At 57.1% G+C, this 22065-nt stretch overlaps 1 protein-coding gene across 6 annotated transcripts; it reads left to right on the forward strand.

Annotated features, from left to right (window-relative positions):
• Positions 1 to 895: 895 nt before the first annotated feature.
• Positions 896 to 19267, forward strand: PTGES (prostaglandin E synthase). Of its 6 annotated transcripts, none has more exons than XM_082775378.1 (5): positions 896 to 1025; positions 11657 to 11786; positions 12351 to 12639; positions 14448 to 14530; positions 16591 to 19267. In XM_082775378.1, the coding sequence occupies exons 3-5, from the start codon at positions 12532 to 12534 to the stop codon at positions 16838 to 16840; spliced, it is 441 nt and encodes a 146-aa protein (XP_082631504.1). In that variant the 5' UTR covers positions 896 to 1025; positions 11657 to 11786; positions 12351 to 12531; the 3' UTR covers positions 16841 to 19267. The 6 variants fall into 6 exon arrangements, with proteins under 6 accessions (XP_082631504.1, XP_082631508.1, XP_082631506.1 ...); XM_082775382.1 differs by having other exon boundaries at positions 12452 to 12639; XM_082775380.1 differs by lacking the exon at positions 896 to 1025 and adding an exon at positions 3889 to 3906.
• The last annotated feature ends 2798 nt before the right edge of the window (positions 19268 to 22065 follow it).

Here is a 22065-nt window from a genome sequence, read left to right on the forward strand (position 1 = left end):
CAGAAAGCTGCTTTTTGCAAGCAGGTTCTCAGAGCAGGTATTTCGTCCTGACAGCTTCGTGATCCCTGCCCTGCCAAAACAGCGTGCTTGCACAGGGGAGGGACAGGCGGCGAAACATTTTTCATTTTCTCAGTAAACAGTTTTTAAAACGATAAAACGTGAAAAGCAGATGTAAATAATCCCCGCTTTATTTTTAAAAGCCTCGCTGGAAAAACACCAAACAGCATTATTTGGTAGCCAGTACACACATTCAAGATGTGATGTCTCTTGAAACCAGGTTTGCCCTGTGCCGCTTATGGGGAAAGCGATGGCGTTGCCCATTTCAGGTGCTCGCTGTCAGCTGCCCTCGAGCTCCTGCTCTTTGCTCTTTATTCCAAAGCAGCTTGCCCAGGCGGCTCCCCCACGGGGGTGTCCCCAAAACACCAAAACCTCAGCTCCTGGGCTGCCCAGGAGCTGAGGCACACGGAGCTGGGCTTGCTGGGCTGTCAGGCTGCCACCTCTCCTTCAGCTCAGCCAGAGGCTGCCTGGAGGAAGGGATCAGCACTGGAGGCATCGTGCAGGTTTCCTCATTGCCTGGACTCTCCTGAATTCAGTTCAAAGGATATTTTTACAGAAGTGGCTTGATACGGCTGAAGAAAATACTGGGAATTTTCCAGCCAGCGCTGTTTCCTCGGCGCACCGCTCCTCTGCACTTGGCTGGGCTGAACGCTAGATGGGGTGTCAGACAAAGGGTTTGGGCCAGAATTTACGGGGGTAGGAGGACTGCAGGGACTGAACGTCATTCCTGAGCAAAACAGGAAAGGAGGTTTTTAAAAACATCGCCTTAAAAACAGAGGTTGGGTTGTGAAATGTGATTTCTTGGGCCATCAGACAGGACAGTGCTCAGGGCTGCTCAGGCTCCACCAGGCAACCTCAGAGGGGGCTGAGGGCAGCCCGAGTTATCTCCCGAAGGAGGACGGAGAGTTTGAATAAAGAAACGAGGCGGCAGGGCTGCGATCGGGAGCTTCTTTGGCTGCACATCCGAGGTAAAGGTGCAGGCAAGTTGCACCGCTCACCCCACAGATGTTTTCCCCTTCCTCTGTAGGAATAGCAGGGTCCTGAGCACGGTGAGCTGGGCGCTCAGCCCTGAACCCCTCTGGGATAAAGCACAGCAGCAAGTTGTGTCTTAGGAAGGGTGTGTAGGCTTCACAGATGATAATCTATGTTTTCTCCTCAAATATATCTGGAAACGAGCCTCTTCTGACTGACTGTGTGAGGGGGACAAATCCTTCACTTCGGTCTTGTGTCCTCCCATAAGCTTCCACCAGCCTGCAGGGGACCACATCTCCCAAACTCGGTTAAAAAATGTAAAGTGAGCCGCTAGAAACAACGCAGAGAAGGCGAATTATCTCATTCACGTACAAAGAAGGGGTAGCATGGGACACATCTATAGATCTTCTCCTTTCCATATGGGAGGGAGGTGGCATATATTTCCTATACAACAATAGGATGTATGCTGCCTAACAGGTACCAGATGGGTGTTTAAATAACCTTCAGCTGCAACATGTCATGCTGTTATCTCATTATCCCTTACAAGTTAAATGGGTTCAAGCTGGGCCCGGACATGGATGAGATGTCTAATAGCGGTGCTGAGGCTGACACTGATGGCAATTTCCTCCAACAGCTGTCTGGAAGCTCCAAGTGGAGCACAGACCCCGCACACGCAGCGTGCAGCGTGCCGTCTTGTTGCCAATTGTGCTGTGCTGATGAGCACCTTGCTCAGCACCCTCCTGTGCCCCCCAAAAAACCCCAAACTGGCCTCCTGTCCTGTGCTGACACCGGCCCCCATGGGCGTAGGGCTGGGGGCGGTCAGCCAGCAGCCAGTCATGGTGAATCAGCCGCCCCAGGCTGAGGGAGCTGGAAATTTGTGGCTGGGAAGAATTTTCCGAAAGTGTTTGGGGTGTAAGGGGTGGTTTGGGGTGCCCGTGATGGGTGGTGGGAGTGGGAGGGGGGAAAGGCGAGGGTGTGGGAGGGGTAAAGGCATGGGGGAATTACAAAACGGGGGAAAGGAGGGATTTGGGGAGCGGTGGGGTGGGCTGGAGGAGGTGGGGTGTTTGCAGGGGGTAGGCAGGGGTGGGATAGGGGATAGGGGAGGTGGTGGGCAGGGTGTGTTGCACAGGGAGAGACAGGGGATGCAGAGGTGGAGTGCTGAAGGCCAAGGGTGAGGAGAAGAAAGTCCCAGGAGAGAGCTTTGCCTGCCCTTTCTCTGCTTTCCGTATGTTGAAATTTGCTGTCACCCGCCCACGGTTTGATTTGTGCGTTGTTGGTTTCAAGGCAGCGCTCCCGGGGCTGGCTGCGAGCTCGCAGCCCCGTGGCTGAACTGAGGGAGTTTGGGACAGGGCTGGTTAGCAGGGCTGGGTACCTGCAGAGCCAGGAAAAAACATCTTCAGTCCTGGGGCAGGGCGATAGGGATCGGGGTTTCAGCCCTGCCTGGTGTCCTTGGAGTGCAGGAGGTATCCGGGAAGAGTTGTATGGTCAAGGAAGCGATGCTCTTTCCAAAAAAAGTCAGTGTTTTTGTTGCAAAATATGTATATTCTCTATATTTCCAAGGTTCTCTGTATTTTTCTCCATGAAAGAGGTTTGGTTTCCCATCATTATTTTAATCTCTACCTAAGCACACCTCTTTCCACATGCTCCTCTCCCTGCTGTCTGACCCTAGCTAGACCCTCTCTGATGCTCGAAATTGTTCTGAGGAGACTTTTATTTTTACTTTTTTTTTTTTCTCCTCTTCTGTATGTGCGGTTTGGGTTTGTTTTCTTCCCCTTCTTCAATTTCAGCAGCATCTTTCCAAGCCCTGAGCACAGAGACGAGGCAGCGACAGGAAAAGGCTGTCGCTCTGACGTACTTTGGGACCTCTGAAGGAGGGGGTTGCGGTGGGCTTTATCCAAATACCGAGCTCTGAGGACGGCACCGACGCTGCGGGAAGGCTCTGACTCACCGGAATGTGTTCGTTGGCCTTTCTGCAACGTGGTGGTTATAGAAAAAACACCGGGCACCGTAAACCTACATTAACGATGAGCAAACATTGTCTAATCCTGGCAACACCCCGGGAGTCAAGAGACTGTCATCCTCCTCCCGTAGGTAGGGAAATTGAGGTTTGGAGGCAATGGAAGTTCTTAATGTGACCGTTCATACCTGGAAAGCTTATAGCGAAGGGATTAGCAGCTCTGCTCTCTCTCTGATGTCTTTGCTGAAGAGCCTGAGATGTGATTTGCCTTGAGCAGGTTTAAAAATCCTCGTCTGGGACACAAAATCAGAGTTCCTCATGTCAGCGTGTGCTGCTGGGGGTGGACAGTCCAACGAGGAATAGTACGGAGGTGTTTGGGGTGTGGGTGAAGGGGAAACCTCGTGCCCGTGTCCAAAAACCTCTGCCCGTGTGAAATAATCCCTTTGTCTGAACCCCTGCGAAGTGCTGATGTACCTGTAGGGTTTTTACCTCTGGATGCTGTCTCCAGAGAGCACAGCTGAGAGGTTCTCCCCTACAAGAGGAAAGGATTTCCCAGCTGGGTGCCCAACCTGAAATCTTTTATCCAGAGCCTGTATTGCAGTCGGGGGGCAGCCTCAGCGCGCTGTACGAGCAGCACCTACCCCGAGCAAGGTGCAGCAGCTGAGGGGGAAGCGAGGTTCATCAACGCTCCTGATGCTGCTGGGTGAATGCTGACGGTCTGCAGAGGGAGGAAAAAATAAAAAGGGATTTTTAATCTGATAGCGGGTGGTTTTCAGCAGGTGGAGCCAGCCGGGTGGTGTGACCTGGTGGGGACAGGAGCGAAAGGAGGAGGAAAGGTGTTCACAGCCACGCTGGACCTACAGCACCGGTGTGGGTGAGCGAAGCTGCTGCCTTGCCTCCTGTGGGATCTCCCCTGGAAGGTAATGTTTTAGGGGTAGGTGCAGGGTGGCCGGGTGCCCCTCTGCTCCTTAAAGCTCTGCTCCTTAAAGGCTGGGAGCTGTTGCTGAGGTGCCTGTCTGACTTTGAGCTGTATTCATCCCCTCCAGCAATGAGGAAGGAGAGGGATGGAGAAGTGCTCTCAGGACAAGCACAGGGAGGTGTTTGCGTGCCCCAGCACCCAACCTGGCTCTGCTCCTCCTCACCCCACAGCATGCCCATGGGGGAGAAGGGACGGTGGGGCAGCACTTTGGCTTTGGGAGGACAGAACTTTCTGCACCAGGACATGCCAGGACTGCTGGAGTGACAGGCTCTGAGAGTGGGGTTTTCAAATCCATAGCTGTGCGATTTTAAGAGGCATTTGTTCCCCAAATGGATTTTGGTGGCATCAACACACTCCAGGTGTTTCTAGTTTTGGTGCCAGGAGGGAAGAGGTTAAGATACAGTTTGGAGAAAACCTCTGTAAAGGATTTAAGTACCTGAGCTGCGAGGACAATGGGGCTCCAGGTGTTTTGTGTGCTGGCCCCGGTGTCTCTGGTTGCAGGGCAGAATAGTCCAGGTCTGACGGTGTCACCTAAAGCCAGGTGCACAACACAGCAGCCACAGGAGGACCATGCAAATCCTCCTGGGCTGAGAGAGGCAAAGCAGGAGGGGGCCGGTGTGCCACCAGCATCACCTCGTCACCCCTCACTGCCCAGGGCTGGCTCCTCTCCTGCCTCCTTGCCTCTGGGCTTGGATTTCAGGGCCTGTGTTGTGCAAGATCGAGAGTGAAAAATGGGCAAATTTGAGATGACAGCCAGCGGACGGGCTATCAGGTTGCGCTGCGTGCTGCTGGTTAGTCTCTGTTTTGACTCGTAAGCTCCCGGTGCAGACATCACATCATCTGTGGTTCAGTGACCAGGTCTGGGGACTGCACTGCCACCCCAAGGGTCTGGCCACGGAGGTGTCACCCCGTGCAGAAGTCACCTTAGCTGCTCGGTGAGCTCCTCATCGGTGGGGTGGCGATGCTGTGAGGCTGGGTTTTGCCCGTCTCACTCCCATATTTATTTTTTTTTTCAATTGAGATCAGAATCTGAAACTGGAGACTCTTGTGGGGTTCCAGTCTGGAGCTGGGACCTGCTTTCTGGTTTTGTTCTCCAGGCTGGCTTGGAAGCAGCTGGAGCGGAGTGGTTCTCGTCCGAGCCCGTTTGTGTAGCAACAGTTCTCACCGAGAGAGCAAGAAATAATAGGGAAACTCTACCCCGTGTTTCCTTCTCTCTTAAAACTTGATTTCTATTGCAAAAAATAATAACTTGGGGATGAAAACTGTGTGAAAGGATGAAACCTGAACCTGACTAAGTAAGAAAACACTGCACTCAACGTGGCGGGGGAGGATCGCTACGGGAAGAGGATTATAGGGCGTAAGTAACCAGTGCCCTCCGGTCATGGGCTCTCTGATGTGGCGAGTGGCTTGTATCTCATCCAATGTACATAAGGTGGTGGAGCTATTAACCAGGAATCATCGTCCAGCGCTCCGGGACCCTTAGGTGAAAGAGGGTTTGAAAGTGTTCAGGAGGCTTTGGGCTGGACTCGAATCACAGGCTGCGTTTGCCTCGGGGTTTGCAAAGCTAAACACCCTGCTCCTTCGCCCATCTCCTGTGGAAGAGCAGTAAATACAGGCCACCAAATTTAGTCCTGCCAAGCAGCTATTCCAACTGGCGCCTCTCTTTTTCCTGCTCCTCTGGTTCATGCTTGGCTAAAGACCTCAACTTCATTTTAACCTGGCTTTGAGGGACACGTAGATCCACCAGGAGGTAGCCATGTGCTGCTGTAATTGTTCCCCAATTTGTTCCGACAGGCAGAGCCTGGCTGCCCTTGGAGGTTTCCGAGCTGGGCTGGTGCTTGCTGGCTGCTCACAAGGCACGAGGAGGCTGTTTGCCAGCATCAGGGAGGGATCTGAAAAGGTTCGGTTCTCTTTCCAGGAGAAATGTGGTCTAACAGGGAGGAGAACGGACTCTGCTATGAATAGCCGATGGCACGCAGGGCTTCGGTTTCCAGCTATTGTTAAAATGCGTGTGAGAGCTGGGAACCCTGTGGCTGGCAGTGAGCTGGAGCGAGATGAAAACAGCACGGACACGCTCGACAAAGAACAGTGTTTGGGCTGTGCTAGCAGCAGAGGAGATTGTGCTGGGGGATACAGAAACACCCTGGAAAAACAGAGATGAGAAGGCAGATCTGCTGCCGGATGGCTGCGGGGTGAGTGTCCCGGGCTTGTCTCCTGCCAGAACATAGCTGGAATTCCTTCAGTTTGGAAGTAGCCCCTCCAGAGAACTAAACAACTTGGTGCGGAGTCATCCTAGCCCCCCTCAGTGAGGACTGGTGGCATTTAAAAGACAAACGAGCTCTTAGGAGGCCGGAGGACGGTCGGAGCGTAGTGAGCTGGGAGTCATGTGCTGGTCATCTGCTTGCTTCAGCGTTGGAGGGAAATAAGAAAGTATGACTGGGATAATCAAAAGCACGGAGGAATCTCCTTTGAAGAGAGATGAAAGTGAACGGGACTGTGATAAAGCTGAGTAAGAGGTGGTTTCACAGATATGTATCAAAGGAGGAGTACGCTAGACAAAGCTGAGCAAGAACTGCCGTTCTTCCTAACCCCCGGCGTGCCTCTGTGACACGAACAAGAGGGGAGGCAGATCCTATAAAAAGATTATTATCATCATCTTAACTTAAACTGTGTTTTATTACGGAACTCATTGTCTGTAGCGAGTTCACTGTCCATTGTCAGCCGGGCAATTTAATTTTAGCAGTTTGGGAAAGTGACCCGAGACGTGTAATTATCAAGCATTACCGTCAGCTATGACAACAACAACTTGGGAAAGAGAATTAAACCTCATGATTCAGAGCTTAAATTAATCCCCAACCTTTGAAGGTCAGCAGGGCGTGTACGGGGCCAGCGAGCCCCAGTCCATTGCTTTTTTTACCCCCGGTAGGTGATGGAAATGGTGGTGGACCTGAGGCATGGCTGGGCAGCTCCCTGCTCCCTTCCACCAGCAAGCATCCCACAAAACCCTTTTAATCCCCCAAGTCCCCTTTTGGGGCAGCTCCAGCCCTGATAACGTGGCCTCGGCATCCTGCAGCCCTCATCTCTTCCCACCTGGTCCAGCTTCTCCCTTGTTAATGGGTGAGCTTGTTCGGTTTTGGCCAAGCCGGTGGCACTGTCCACAGAAACGTGCCGTGCTAGGCAGATGCCTTCTGCAGCGGTGTAAATATTTGTACATGAGAACCTCTCTCCTCGTGGAGGGCTGTGTAAAGCAGTCGTGGTTGCATAAACACAGCGTGGAGCAGATTTCTGGAGCGCACGTCATGGACACGGGAATACGGCCGGCGAGTCAGGAGAGCCATCGAGGCACCGGGCCCGTCAGGTTGCTGGAGGCCTGCTGGTGGGTTGCTCATTGAAGCTGTAGGACGGTTTATCTCCGTTTATGATGCGTCCCATGATGTCACTTGGACATTCCCTCTGGGAGGTTAGCTGGTCCTACAACCCCTTCTTCCTTGTTGTGGGTTTAGAAAACCCGCTAAGGAGCCACCAAAGCAGCCTGGTTTCACCTCAGGCGAGGTAACCGAGCTCCTGGGTGGGGGGAGGAGAGGAGGGCAGGGAGAGGAAGTGCAGTTTTTTGGTTGATTTAAGCTCTTCACGGTGGCTGCCACATCATTCTCGGTGACTAAGCTCGGAAAGCATGGCTGAGGTGAGGTGAGGAGCTCGGGGCGGTTTGCGGAGGCCTGCTGGGGAAGGAGGACAAGTGCCTCGCCCCGAGCAGTGCGAGCCTCCAGGAGATCGGCGTGTGTGATAAAGGGGTTTAGAAAACATGACCTATGAAGACGGGAGGGAGGAATTAGCCCTGTTTAGTCTAGGGGCGACGGAGGGGACGGAGAGGACTCGGGGGTTTTGAAAAGAAGCACCGTGTTTTGGAAAGGTTTGCGGTGGGTGAAGCTCTGTGGCAGGCTGTGAAGGGAGGCTCTCTGTGGAGCTGCTCTCGCCAGGACGGTGTCACTGATCCGCTGGTTTTGGGAGAAGTGAGGACATGCTGCCCCCTTCCCTTCCCCTTGTGCTACCTTTGTGTCGCTGCAGCAGCCTGAAAACGCCTTTTTAAGACCCGTTTTCAACAGAAAGCTTCAAAATGGGTGAGTTCTGCTGTTCATCCCAGGTCTCAAGGCAGGGTCAGTGAGGAGCTGAGAGGTTCCCACCTGCCCCAAATAGGTCCCTGCCATTGAGGTGGGCACCCCACTGTGTTCCTGAGGGTGATCAGAGCCCTGTGGGGCAGCCCAGCAGGTCACAGTGTGCTCAGCCCCTGGAGAAAAAGCCTCCTTGGGTTGTTTTCTTCTTCAAGCTCCTCTGGAAGGCTGAAAAGTGGCCCCACATCTGCGCTCTGTCCCGGCCGTGTTAGGCAGAGCTCTCACAGCTGTAAAACGTGCCCCGAAAAACACAGCGTGTGAGGGCAGGACCGTGCAGCATCACCTACCTTCACTCTTGCTCAAGAGCATCCCAGCAGGGCATCTGTTTTGTATGTTTGCAAATGCTTGCTTCAAGTCTCAGAAACGCTTCCTGATTTTGGAATTTTTGGCAGCGGGATTTATTTCTCTTCTCTCCCCAGCCTGGCTGGGAAACCCCCTCGTTTTGGCCAATAACTTAAGTGGTTTTTTTTGTTTTTTTTTTTTTGTTTGTTTTTTTTTTCATGCTGTTTACAGCTGGTAGGATCTGGTTCTGGGGAAAAGAAACACATCGTGAGTTGATGCAGTGTGAAGCAAGAGAAGCTGGCTTCATGTGCCCCGTCCCCCGTCGCCCACCCTCACCCCATGGCAGCAGTGGCAGGTGCAGCTCTGCAAGGAACCAGCCTTTGGGCCAGCTGGGTAAAAAGGAGAAAAAAAAAAGCAGGGGAGAGGAGAGGAGAGGAGCTTCCCTCCCAGCTGGGCCGCATCCTTGTGTGTGCTGCAGCCCAGCCAAGGAATTCTTTCCTCTAAGAGAAAGCTCAGGCGTGAATCCATGGGAAGCTCAGACCAAGAAAAAATAATCTGCCTCCCACATGCTCGCAGCCTGATGGCCTCACCTCCTCGGGGCTACAGCGGGGCTGGGAGCAGGGCAGCAGCCCTGTGGGGTTTGGGAGCAGATGGAGCCCTGAGGGAGAAGCGGGGAGGACGTGCCACTGCCTCGTGCACTTGGCCTTGGTGAGGAGGAACAGGAGCTGCCTCCGCTCCTCTGCTGTGCTAGGGACCCCGAGCCACTGCACCCCTTCCCCAGGCCCCTCTGCTGCTGCCAGCATCTGGTCTTCCCCAGCACGAAGCACAATTTGGGAGAGTCCCATCGCACATTCCTTGTGCCTGAGGCCTCTGAGGCAGCTCCTGCCAGTACAGCTGTGGGGAAGAGTGCTTTACAAAGCAACAGACAAAATCTCCGAGAGTTTGCAGGAAGGCTGAAGCAGCTTCGGGAGATGCTCACGCTGCTGGTTTCATTGCCGAGTTACTTTGTGGTGTCTTCTCCTGTCCCATACACCCCAAAGAGCAGCGCAGACCCCCAGGGGACAGGGAGCTGCGCGTGGGGCAAGGGCATTTCACTGCCAGCTGGGGCAGGGCCCAACTGCGTCACCCTGGCTTCATGCAGGCTGAGCAGGGAGCGCAGGTGGAGCGCTTTTCTGGTTGATAAATAGCCGAAACGACTCATGCCTTTACTTGAAAACGTGGCTGTGTTTGAGCTGGAGCAGCGCTGCCTGCCGTGGATCACTGGGTTCCCCAGGGCTGGCACCCATCTGCCTGCTCCCGGGCTTGGTGCTGGGAGAAGTGGGGCAGGAGGCACCTGCGCTGGCAGCAGCCTCGGATCAAGTTGGGAATGTGGCTGAAAATCCCAGCTGTGCTCGGGGAAGGGCTCTGCACCCTGGCCAGCAGCAGGCAGGAGCACCCTGGGGCCATGCAGCAAAACCCTCTTCCTTTCCCCACAGCTCCTGGGGTCACTCTCACCCAGCGACTAAGCCTTCAACCCTTTCAAAGCCTGGCCCTGATTCTTATTAATCGTTTTCCAAAGAACGCTGTGTTTTTTGCTAGCAGGGTTGTTTTGGGGTATTTTTTTTTTCCTGAGCTGAGACCTTGTGCCCTAAAGGCTTTAGGGCAGGGCTTGTGTTGTGAAGCCATACTGCCCTTAGGACACGGTTTATGTTCAAGCAGTGGCTCTGTCCCAGCAGGATGCGATCCGTGTAGGAGGATCAGCACGCTGACAGTAACAGCCTGCTTCCTCCTGACCCTGTGGGGGGGCTGAACTTGCTCCTGGCAGCCGGCATTGCCCCGTGCCAGGAAGGTGCCGCCCTGCAGAGGCCGTGTCCTGCAGTGTGAGGAACCCAAAAGGTGAGGCTGGGATCCCAGGGGCATCCCCTCTGCCTTCAAAGGTGGCTTCTGCCCCTCGTCCCCATCCAAGCACCGGGCTTCAGCCCCGTGGGAAGGGGGCTGAAATGCAGAAACCCACAGCAGAAGGCCCTTTCTGTGCCTGCTGCAGGTTTAAACACCATGGATCTCACCCCACACATCCAGCGTGTGTGTCTGGGTCTGCTCCAGGGGCTTGCACCTAAAGCTGCGTTTCCTGATCACTTCATGTAATTTATATTGATGTAATTAGCCAGGACATCCTGCCAGTGCTTGAATAACACCGCAGAGAAAGTCTGTCCGTCCGTCCATCCGTCTCCAGCTGCCAGGAGAAGTCCTGGCTTGCCTGCAGGTGGTACCGAGCTCGTGCCATCCTGCTGCTCAGCGGGGCGTGCTGCACAAGACAAAGGCACTGCGGGATGCCTGTGGGCTCGGCTGGCAAACCCAGAGCAGGGTGTGAGGGGTCGGAGAGGGACCCGGCAGCCTGCCCTGGCTCCAGGCTCCCAGAGGAACCTTTGCTCCTGTGGCAGGGCTGGTCTGTGCCTCGCATCACCCAGCCCTTGGGCACCGAGGTCCTTCTTGCCAAGAGCATCCCTCGCCCATCAAAGCACTCATTTTCCTGCTCACAACATCGTGGGGCTGATGCACACAAGCCAGTGCACAGCAGAGGGCTGGCACAGCACCTTGGGGTCCATGGCATCACCGCAGAGGAGATCATCACGGCGAGGGAGATCCAGAGGTGGATGCAAAGAGGTGGCAGAGCTCTGCGCCAGGAGAGGGGGGCTCCTGCTCTCCGTCCTGCCCCGAGCCCCCCCAGAGAGGGGGCTGCGAGCTGCTGGGGTTAAATCTGTCCTCGTGGAGCAGGGAGGGGCTGTGGCTGGCACCTGAGCTTGGTCCTGGCTCCTCTTGGAGCAAAGCTTGCTCAGTGGGTAGTTAAAAGGTTAAAAAGCACAAAAGAGCAGGAGCAGACCCAGAAGCAGCAGTGCTTCGGGAGATTCTTTCGACAGATACCGCCCATCCTACCCTGCTCATTGGTTTTCTGGGCTTTTTTTTCTGTGGCTGGAAACAACTTTTTCTAGTCTAAAACAACAGCTAATGAAAAAACCGCTGACATCCTCAAGGCACTCATTTTCCGCTCGATCTCTGGGAGTTTCCATGTGCCTGACACACGTCTTGGTGTGTGTTTAAAGGAACCCAGCCCCAGATCCAGGCTGGGGGAGCCCCTCTGTGCCCCTCGCTGTGGGCTGGGGAAGGAGGAGTTAAAGGCTCACAGCGGAGCTGCGACCCCTCCGTGAAGGCTTAAATCCTGCTCTTTTTTTTCTTTTCTTTTTTTTTTTTTTTTTTTTTTAGCTGGCTGAGGAAAGGCAGCTCCAAATTTAGGTGCCGCTTTTCTAGACCTGGAATCACGTCGTACCTGGCTCCCCTGCTTCACCTTGCTGGAGAAATCCCAAGCCTCGCTGTCCCCGGGACGGGAGACTCGGTGAGTTTTCCTTCTGCTGCTCGGGGCTTTGGGGTTTTGTTGGTGCTTGGGGGCTTCGGGAGCACCCCAGTGCCCTTTTGGGACAAGGGAGGGCTCTGCTGTCCCCTGTCCCTTGGCAGGTGGCAGCGGAGGGGAGAGCTGCCTGCCTCTGCTCAGCCCATGCTGGGCGGGACTGGGAGCACTGGGAGCACTGCCACGGTGGGGGTGGCTGTGGGATTGGAGGGGTGGCTGCGGGATCCAGGACAGAGGGAGCACAGCAGCACGGGCTGGGTGCAGCCGAGGTAGGTGCCTTCCTTCTCTCCACATCCTCCTCCCTCCCACCCATCACTGATGGGTGAGGGATGCTCTTGGCAGCTCCAGACACAACCGGGAGCAGAGCTGGGTCTGGGGGGCCGTGGCGGGGGGTTTTAGGGCTGAGTGGTACTTGCTGCACCCCCCAAGCAGCCGAGGGAGCCGTGTCCCAGCTCAGGACATCCCAGGGGGGGCACGAGAAGCACGGAGCAGGGTGAGCGGCTCGCTCTGCTGCCCACCCTTGGTTTTCACTCGTTGTTTGCTTCTGCCCAGCTCCGAGAGGCTGTGGGCTTGCACCGAGAGAGCAACCGTGCCGAAACACCCCTGCTCCTGCCTGCAGCCCCGCTGACACGCCGCTGTCCCTGCCCCTGCAGAGCCCTCGCAGCCCAGGCAGGAGCTCCGGGGGCTGGAAGCGCTGCAGACGGCCCCGGGTGGCTCTGAGCCTCCCCCCAAGATGATGGAGAACAAAGTGTTCCTGTCGTTTGCGTTCTACAGCACGGTCCTGATTGTGAAAATGTACGTCGTCGCCATCATTACGGGGCAAGTGAGACTCAGAAATAAGGTACGCTCCGTTTTCCTTTCCCTTCCTCACCCATTTCTGCTTTTTCGCCTGGGTTTCTGTTTGGGTTTTCTGCGAGCCCTTTCTTCTTTTAATCCTGGAAAGGCCGCCGCAAAGTTTTGCAGAAGCAAGGCGGGTTTCCTTTGACTTGAGTTGAAAGCAAAACATATTTTATAGCTGCGGCAGATAAATATCTCGCTTCTCTTTGGCTCTTTTTGTTTGTTTCTACCATCTGTAGCTTGATGTTTATCGTTCCTGAATCCTAATCTAAATAGCAATTTCAGATTTAAAATGCCATGCAGGTGAGCTGCTTCTGGAAGGAGGCTCTGTTTACAGTTAATTTGCTGTGTCTGGAAGAACAGGAGAAAAAAAAAAAAAAGAAAGGTTTGAGCACAGATCGTTGAAATGCCAGAAGAAACCATTGTGATGGAGCAGAAAGCTCTCGTGTGCTTTCAGAGGCTGAATCGCTTCGTGGGCGCTCCAGGAGAGTGAAAAGTCATGGTGAACAAAAACAATAGCGGGAGGAAATGGGTCTTGGACACAGAGAGAAAAGGAGCAGGAGCTTGACTGCCTGCAGCCCAGTGGGAGCTGGTGGCAAAACTCCGCTGTCTGTAAAAATAACTTGAAAACCATTCAAGACATTTCCTGCGGCATCAGGGGAGTGCGAGGGAGAAATTTCTGCTCTCAGGCAAAATGCAAAGATGGACAGTCCTGTGCTGCAGCAACATCACAGCTAACAATTTGGCTTCTCCCTGAGTTTGTGAGAGATGCTGCAGCCCTGGCACAGCCTGGGCTTGTAACACGACTGAAGGAAGTGCCAGGGTCCCTTGCAGGCTGCAGAGCGAAGCTGTCGCGTGTAAACAGGTCCCTGCCGAGCAGCTTCTGAGCATAGGTGGGGAGCTTGCATTAATCATTTCAATTTGTGAGCCCATTGATGACGAATCCAACTCCCCTGGGGCCTGTTTCAGTCCCAGAGCATCGGTGCCCAAAAGCCAGCCAGGGAATTTTCTGTCTCGGTAGGGCAAACCGATCTGTCATTCCCTGTTATCTTTTGGATGCTTCCTTCACCGTCTGCAAGCGCCGTGCCAGGAGTGATCTCATTCGGGGGTTGGCAAAGGCTCTTCCAAAAGGGTTTCACGGAGAGAAGTGGGCTGGGGCTAGGCCAGCACGGGACCCCCGGGAGCTTGGAGCCCAAATTTCTGATCTGCTCGGGGGGCAGTGGGGTTTTCAGGGGACTGAGCGGGGCTTAACCCCCAGGGTGGTGCACGTGGAGGTGCGTTTGCCCTTGTGTTCATGAAGGGTGGTGAGAAACGGGCTCAGAGAGCTCCTTGGTCTCGAGGGCCAGGGGCAAAAAGCCCACCTGTGGAGTTCCAGGAAGCATTGTAAGCTCTCCAAAAAGGGATGGGGACATTGGGGTGGAAACTCCCAGCTCCAGCTGGGACCTCCTGCAATAAATGTGGCGGATCAACCACATCTCCTTGGCGTCCAGGCAAGATGTTGACCCTTCTTCAGCCCTGCCTGCTGCCCAGGGTGGGCTGGGGGCCCCGCGGTGAGCCGAGGATGGGGGCCTGGCAGGGATCTGCACCACCAAGAGCACCCAAATGATCTCCAGCACGCCCCGAGGTGCAGCACAAGAGGCCCCGAGCGAGCACTGACTGTGCTCCTCCCATCCGGCTGAGCGGATTTAACGATTTCTTTTAACCTCCCCATTTAAGATTTGCACGGAAATCCACACAAAACCCCTAAATGAAGCTCCCACGTTGGAGACGTGTCCCCTGACAGCCCCCCCTTGGGGGATTTTTCTCTTGCAGGCCTTTGCCAACCCCGAGGACGCGCTGCGCAACGGGGGGCTGCAGTACTACCGCCAGGACCCCGACGTGGAGCGCTGCCGCAGGCGAGTACCGGGACCGCCGTGGAAAGCTAAAAGGGTCATTAATTAAGTAATTACCCAGATGGGTGGAATGCCTGCAGGTCCGAGGCAGGCCCCTGTACACCAGGGCAGCCTAATGTTTAACGGGAGCCTGGTGTGTGCTAGAGCGAGGAGAAGTGGAAGGACGCGGGTTTGGGGCCAGCAGACACCACAAAACCCCAGTGCTCAGAGCCCTGCTGGCCCTTGGGGGCTTGTCCCATGCCCACAGCTGACACGACCCCAATTTCAGCGTGGCTGCTCCCAGCGCTGGGTGGGCTTTGCAAAACCTCCCGTATCACCCAGTCCCCGGGCTGCCAGGGGTTAGGAGGAGGAGGCAGTGAGCTGTTCGCTTGCTAGGGGAAAGAAAATAATAGAAGCAATGTTAATCATAACCCTTTTGTTGGTTAGTCAGAAATAAAACAGGCTGCCATAAAAAATTAATAACCGGAGCTGGAGGAGCAGCCTGGGGAAGTCTGGGGCTTGAACTGTGCGGTGAGCACAGGCCAGGTCTGACCTTACAAATCCTTTTGCAGCCCTGGGGGAGCCAAATTAAACCCGAGGCCTCTGTCCCCATTAGGGTGCAGCAGGGTGCTCGGCCCTGGTGCTGTGCTGGAGGCTGTGGAGGCTGCGTGGAGCAAGTGAGGTTTCCCCCTCGCCTTGCCTGGAGGCCCCTGGCTGAGCTTCAGCCCTGGAAGGACAATTAGCTTTTTTTTTTTTAACAAAACAAAACAAAACAAAACAAAACAAAACACTTTTCTCCTCCCTGTTTTTCACTGGTCCTTCCAGCCCCACCACAGCTCTGCCGGGCTGGGTTGCTGGGTTGCTGGGGACTGGTTTGGATGTGGCAGGGACGAGCAGCCACGAGCTGAAACCCGTGCACAGCACCCACAGCAGCACGGTGGGGCTGAGGGACTCATTTCAGTGCCTCCTCCAGGCCAGTTCCTCCCTCCTGCCCCAAAACCACGCAGAGAGCTGCTGCAATGGGCTGTCCAGCGGGCTCCTTGCCACGTCCATCCCTCCTCGCTGGGGGACAGGGCCCTGAGGCCGGGCTCTGCCCCTCCTGGAGGTGGATGTAGTGGGCAGAGCCCTCGTGCTGCTGCTGCCTGTGGGGCTCACGGGGTGCTGGAAGCCCTGGATGAAGCTCTCCTGGGCATCACCCTCACACAGCAGCAAAGCCAGGGCTGGAAGCAACTCAGGTTTTGGCAGACTTTGTCCTGAGGAGCTTGGTGTTTTTGGGGTGCAGCAGCCAGGGCAGACACCAGGACATCTCCCCTGCTTCCTCCAGGGGCAGGAGAGGGGCTTTATAACACAGCTCCTCTTCTGTTTGCAAAGCCAGCCTCCAGCCAGGCTCCTCGCAGCCATGTCTGCACTAATGAGCTGGGTCTGAGCAGCCTAAAACCTCACGGCCACTTCTCAGCTTGCACAGAGTAGCAGAAACATCTTGGCTTTTGCTTCAGAGAAGAAATTATCGCAGATTTTCTCTAGGCTTTGTGGACATTTGAACATGCTGGGGCACAGGAGTTAGGGAGCGGGCAGGGTTTGGCCCCGTGGCCATCCATGGGGGTCACCCTTTGGGCCACGGCTGTCAGCACAGCCCCAACACACCTCGGTTCCACGGGCAGGGGGCGAGGGGCGAACACGCCACGAGTCCTCCCATCCCAGGGACACATCTGCCTGCAAACCACCCGCTTGTTGAGCAACTCGGCCGCATTTGGGGCCGTGCCGCGCTGGCCCCTCGCCAGCTCGCAGCGTTTCGCAGCTCCGCGCAGGGGCTTTGTTTGGCTTTGTTTGGCTTTGTTTGTTTATAACTCCAGCCCTGGAGCTGTCAGCCACCGCGCCAAAGGCGTCCCAGGCACGGAGGGCAGCTCGCCGCCGGTTTTGGGAGCACAGCATCCCCTCCGGAGGGATGCCAGGTGCAAAATCCCGCTGCGTGCATGCGTAGGGCGGCGGATCGGAGCCTTTTGGGGGCTGCATCCACCCCTTCGGTGGGCTGGGAGACAGCGGGGAACCCCGCTGGGAACGAGCAACCTTCTCTCCCTTTCCAGGGCGCACCGCAACGACATGGAGAACATCTTCCCCTTCCTCTTCCTCGGAGCCATCTACTCCCTGCTGGAGCCCAGCCCCGCGGTGGCCAGGCTCCACTTCTTCGTCTTCTGCGTGGGGCGCGTGGTGCACACCCTGGCTTACCTCCTGCGGCTCAGGGCGCCCACGCGCTCCGTGGCCTACAGCGTGGCGCAGCTGCCCTGCTTCTCCATGGCCCTGCAGATCCTCCTCGCCGCCGCCCCGTATTGGTAACGCCCAACAAGACCGGCCACCCAAAACCCTCCTCGTCCTGCTCTCTGCAGCTGCGTCGGCACCAGGATGGCCCCGGCTGGAGCGGGTTGGGGTGTGGGGGGTGCTGCTGGCGCTGCGGGGATTTGTGACGTGGCCGCTGTGAGGTCCCCGTGTCGGCGGTGGAAAATAGGCAGGGGAGACCCCAGGGGGAAGGGAGGGGATTCTGAGCAGGTTTCCCTCGCTCCTGCACGCGTCCTGTCCTTGAGGAAGGGGTTTCACCGAAGGAAAACGGGTTTTCTGCCTAACTGACCCAGCCTGGGGTGGGGAAGATGTGTCCTTTCTCCTCAGTCACTGACACCCCATGCATCAGGGAGAAAAAAGCCAACAGCAGTCCCACGGCCCAACAGAAGCCCTCGTTTGGCAGACGTGGGTGCTGGCAGAGGGACAAAAGCAAACACCCTCCTGGTGCCAGGAGCACCACAAAGCCAGCGCAGCGGGGGCGAGCGCAGCCCCCTGCAGCCCCTCTCATGATCAGGGGCAGCTGCTCCAGGCTTTGGGTCTCGGCCCCATCATGGGATGCACCAGGGATGTGCCCAAAACAGCCGGCAGGAACTGCCTGCCCTGCAGGGAGCTGCGCCCTCGCCCGCATCTGCATCCGCACGCTGATGCTTGGAAAGGCTCCTGGGGCTGCGGGGTAAATCTCTTCTCTTCCGCTCGCAGCCTTTCCCTGGCTGTGGGGCAGCCCGTTGCTATTTGGGGAACGTGCCGTGGCTGCTTTGGGGTTGTTTCCTTTCAGCTGTCCCCCTGCTGTCCGCCGCTGCCGCGATCAGCTGGTGCTGGCAGGGAGCTCTGGAAACGAGCGGAGCCGCTTTGAACACGCGCCCAAAAATGTGCCCCTGCGGGAGGAGGGTGCTGCTGCTGCTCCGTGGTGCTGCGTGAAGGGCTGGTGGTGGAGCAGAGGGGTTGGGACCGGAGCCTTGCAGGAGGACAAGCACTGCAGGAGGACAAGCACTGCAGGAGGACAAGCACTGCAGGAGGACAAGCACTGCAGGACAAGCCCTCTGCTGCCACGCAGCTGTCCCCCAGCACCGAGCGGCAGCAGGCGATGGGGCGCCCCTTTGGAGGGCAGGGCAGGAGGGAGGAAGCCTCTGCTGCTCAGGGCCTCCTCTGAGGGCAACGCAGGGCTTGCTAAGATCACAGGGAGATGGCAGGATGAGCAGAAAATAAACTCCCTTTCCAGCTGTCCTGAGCACAAAAGCTCTTCCCTTTGCTACACTCTCCTCTTGGGTGCTCTTACCGAGAGCGCACGGGGGGCAAAGGCAGCTCAGGCTCTGAACCCACACCCAATTTGGGGAGCAGCCCCCGTCCAGAGCCCCCAGCAGAGACGTGGCCTCAGGCTGAGCAGTTCGGGGAGGGCTCAGCAGATTGTCCCTGGCCTCATCTCGCTGGCACAGCCCCGGCTCAGCAGATGGCCGGGGGGTTCCCCTCGTCACGAGCCTTCGCTGGCTCACGCGGCGCACGAGGTCTCAAGCCCCCTGCGCGTTCCTCTGCTGCCGCACATGCATCCTGGTGGCAGGAAGCAAATATTCCCAATAAAAACAAATCATTATGCTCTGATACATCCTTCCTTCGGGAGCAGCCGATGCAGCTGGCCAGCAGCTGGGCCCAGCCCCAGCAGTGCCCCCGGGGCTCCTGGAGACACGAGGACCCCCTCCTCCAGGCCCACCTGCCCTGGAGAGGAATTTTTTTTTCCAGGTGGGCATCATTTGTGCTGATCCTTTAAATTTAGCAGAGCTGGGGCTCACAAAGCAGCTGTGTTTGGCTGTCCTGTCAGAGCAGCAGGCTGCTGTAAGGTTTGCTGTGCCCCCAGCCCCTCTCCATGCCTGTTCCCAAGGGGAGATGCTTTTTCCAAGCAAGTTTTCTCCCTGCACTCCTTCCTCGTGGAGCCAAGCTGGTGCTTAAATCCCGGAGGGCTGGAGATGTGCAGGTAAGCTGTAGTTGTTTTCCATGCTGTCCTTGTGGCTTATACAGGAGCCACCTGTGTTTTCTGAGTTCAGCAGCCCCCTCCTTTTGCTGGAACTGGCTAGGAAGCAGAGCCCTCACCTCCCCGATTCCTTCCTGTTTCCTTAAGCTGTCGGTGTTCGGGAGGCACTGCCTGCCCCGTGCCTGCACGAGGTGGCTGGGGTGGACAAAATGGTTCCCCTGGCAGGCGCTCCTTTCCCTCTGCTTTTTGTTTTCAAGCAAGGGAGGTGGTGGCTCTGTGGGATGGCCTCCATCCAGTACACGTTGCTGTGTGTTGGGATGGAGCTGGACTGAGGCTCGGGATGGGAAGGAAGAAGCGGGGCTGCAGGAACCCCAACCCCCAGAGCTGCGAATCCTTCCAGCCTCCTCCCAGCTGCTGGTTTGGTGCCTGGGGCTGGTGCCCTGCTCGGGGAAGCCAAGGTTATGTGCAGAGCTCTGCTTGCTTTTTTTTTTTTTTTTTTTTGTTATTTTTTTTATTAAAAAAATAATAAACCCTGCTGCACTGGCTGTAGGGAAAAAAAGCTTGGGAACGTGAACTCTCCTGGCTCCAAGAAAACAAACAGAGAAAGCCCACAAGGCAGACTTCAGAGAGGCCCAGCCATCACGTTTGTTTTGAAACCCTGGAGGGAGGTGGGTGGGGGACCGGACAGAGCCCGGCTGGGCCCTGCGTGGCCGGGACTGGGACCAGCACCGTGTCACTGGGAGCAGCTGGCTGCGCGTGGGGGAGCGGGGAGCCTGGGTAGGCACCCAGCAGGCTTGGTGGGGAGCCAGGGTGTTACAGGGTGGTTTTTTTTGGGGGGGGGAGAGGTGGGTGATGGAGCCAGATATCCTCCTTCTTGCCCTGAGGAGCTCGGGGCTGCTCACCGTTAGTACCAAGGTGCTGTCCCCTGGGGCAGGAGGGTGCAGAGCAGCGAGGAGCTCCCTGCCTGCACCCTGCGGGCAGCACCTTCACCCAGCGCTGCTCCCCGTGCTGAGCCCTTCCACCTCCGTCTGGCTTTGGGCGTCTGGCTCAAACGTTATCCTGAAGCTCCAAATTTCCTGCTCTGGCCTCGGTGCAGTGGGAAGGGATCCCCGGTGTCCCCTGCAGCTCCTGGAGGGGCTGTGGCTGCAGCTACCAGTCCCCGGGTTAGCGTGTGTGTGTGCCACGTGTGCCAAGGGCTTGTTTTCCACACCTGGCTCAGACACAAAGCGCTCACCCTGCACACCCCACCTGGGACCAAACATCTGCGGCGTTCGGTGCCGAGGGATTTGAATATGAGTCACTCTGCCAGCACACCCTGAGCCCTGGGACCCTGGAGGTGGGGGAAAAAAGCAAGCGGGGACCCAGCGAGGAGCCCCTTCCCCTGCTGCAGCCAGCTCAGGACCCCTCGCTCCCCCGGGCTCTGTGCTTGCCCCTTCCCACCCCGCTCCATCCTGACCTTCCCCTGGGTTTTGGGGCATCTCCACGTGTGCCCAGCCTGCTCTGCCCTCACCCCAAATCCCATTTCCTCTAGCAAGCGTGTTTTGTTTGTCCCCTTTGTGGGGTTTTTGCCATGCAAATCCTGTTATTTTCCATGAGGATTCCGTGTTCCTGTGACTCACAGGGACAGCGGGGAGCCAGCTCTACAGGTACAGGCATCCAGCAGGCTTGGCCTCTAGGGAAATGATGAGTGTTCCCCTCCTGGTCCCTGGCATTTACAGGGCTCAAGGTAGCCTGTGGAAAGCTTTATTTTGGAGGATTTTTGCTATTGAGCCGTGGGATGTGCCCTGGGGACACCCAGGAAGAGGGAGCTGGGCAGGGGTGGGTGCGGAGAGGGCAGAGCGGTGTGGTGGGGGGCTGTGGCTTTTGGGGCAAGTAGGATGAGGCTGGGGGGTCCCCCCGCTTTGTGAGATGAGGGGAGATATTTCCAACCCCTGCTGGAAAAGCCGGTGGGAAGGAGCTGCGGGGCCGGGCTGTGTCCCCAGGGCCACCCGGCGCTGCGCTGCGTGGTGCTGCAGCACCCTCGTGTGGCAGCGGGCCGGGGGGGCACCCCAAAGCCACCCTCAGCCCCGGGGACAAGGAGGGGACCCCCCCCCGGTATTCGGGGTGCTGGGGAGGGCTGAGGGTCCTGGGCAGGACAAGGAGGGGGTTGGAGCTGGGGGACCCCCTCCTCTGTGCCCAAAGTCGAGCCCCTCGGTCCCCTGCTGAGGGTTTGGTGACTTTGCTCCTTGGGGTTGTCATCGGGGAGGGTTTGGGGAGGGGTCCTGGGGCAGCTGCTTGGGGAAGGGGCGGCACGGGGGGCTCCCAGCAGCAAGCCTGCCGTGTGGCTTTGTGACACCGGCTGCAAAGCGGGTCTCGCTTCCCAAACTGTCCCAAATTGAAGGGGCAGCCCCCTAAAGCCCCGCATCCACCTCGGGCTGCGTCCTCTGGGGGCTTGGGGAAGGCGCAGCGAGGAGCAAAGCGCCCGCTGCAGGACGGGGGGGTGCTCCCTCCGAACAGCTCGGGTTTGGGGGGGGGATTGTCGCATCCCCTGGGCCAGGAGGGGACCTGTGGGTGCCCTGCGGCGGGGATTTGGTGGCTGGGGGGGGGGCTGCGCCTTCCCCTTGCCACCAGAGGGCTCAGCGCAGCCGGAGGGGAGGGTGCTGTGCCGCTAGGTGCTGGCCGGGGATAACGGGGCTGGACAGGGATAACGGGGCTGGCATCCCGGCGAGCTGGAAAATGTGAGCTCTGTTTTGTCTCGCTGCCGTGGCAGCCGGTGCTGATGACAACACCAAAAAAAAATATTAAAAAATTGCGTTAAAACATCGCCGGGACAGACTTCAGGTTCCCATCGGGCGGAAAGCCCCGTGCCGGGATCGGGCTGTGGGGTCGGGGACGAGGAGAGGGGTGCGGGATGGTCCTCCCATCATCCGAGACCTCTCGCTTGGGATTCGGCTGGCTGAAAACCAGCTGCTTCAGGGAAGGAAACGGCCCTGAAAACCACGGCCCTGCAACCCTCCCAGCCTCCAGCCCGAGCTAGGGCGTGGGGATGGAGACCAGAAGCTGGTTCTGGTGCTGGATGTGGCCGTGACGGACCGCTGCCGAGGAGGAGAAGCCCCCTGTGCTGGGAGACGAGGAGGCAGCATGGTGCCTTTGAGCTCCCCATCCCTGGCAGATCCCTTCCCCGGTGATGTGTGGACCCTGCCTGGCTCCTGGCTTGCAGCCCACCAGCTCCAGGAGCCAGCGGGACATCGGCTGGGACCTCCTGCTCGAGCTGGGGGCAGCA

This window comes from Aythya marila (assembly GCF_965140915.1).
Source record: "Aythya marila genome assembly, chromosome: 19".
NCBI classification, from domain to species: Eukaryota; Metazoa; Chordata; class Aves; order Anseriformes; family Anatidae; genus Aythya; species Aythya marila.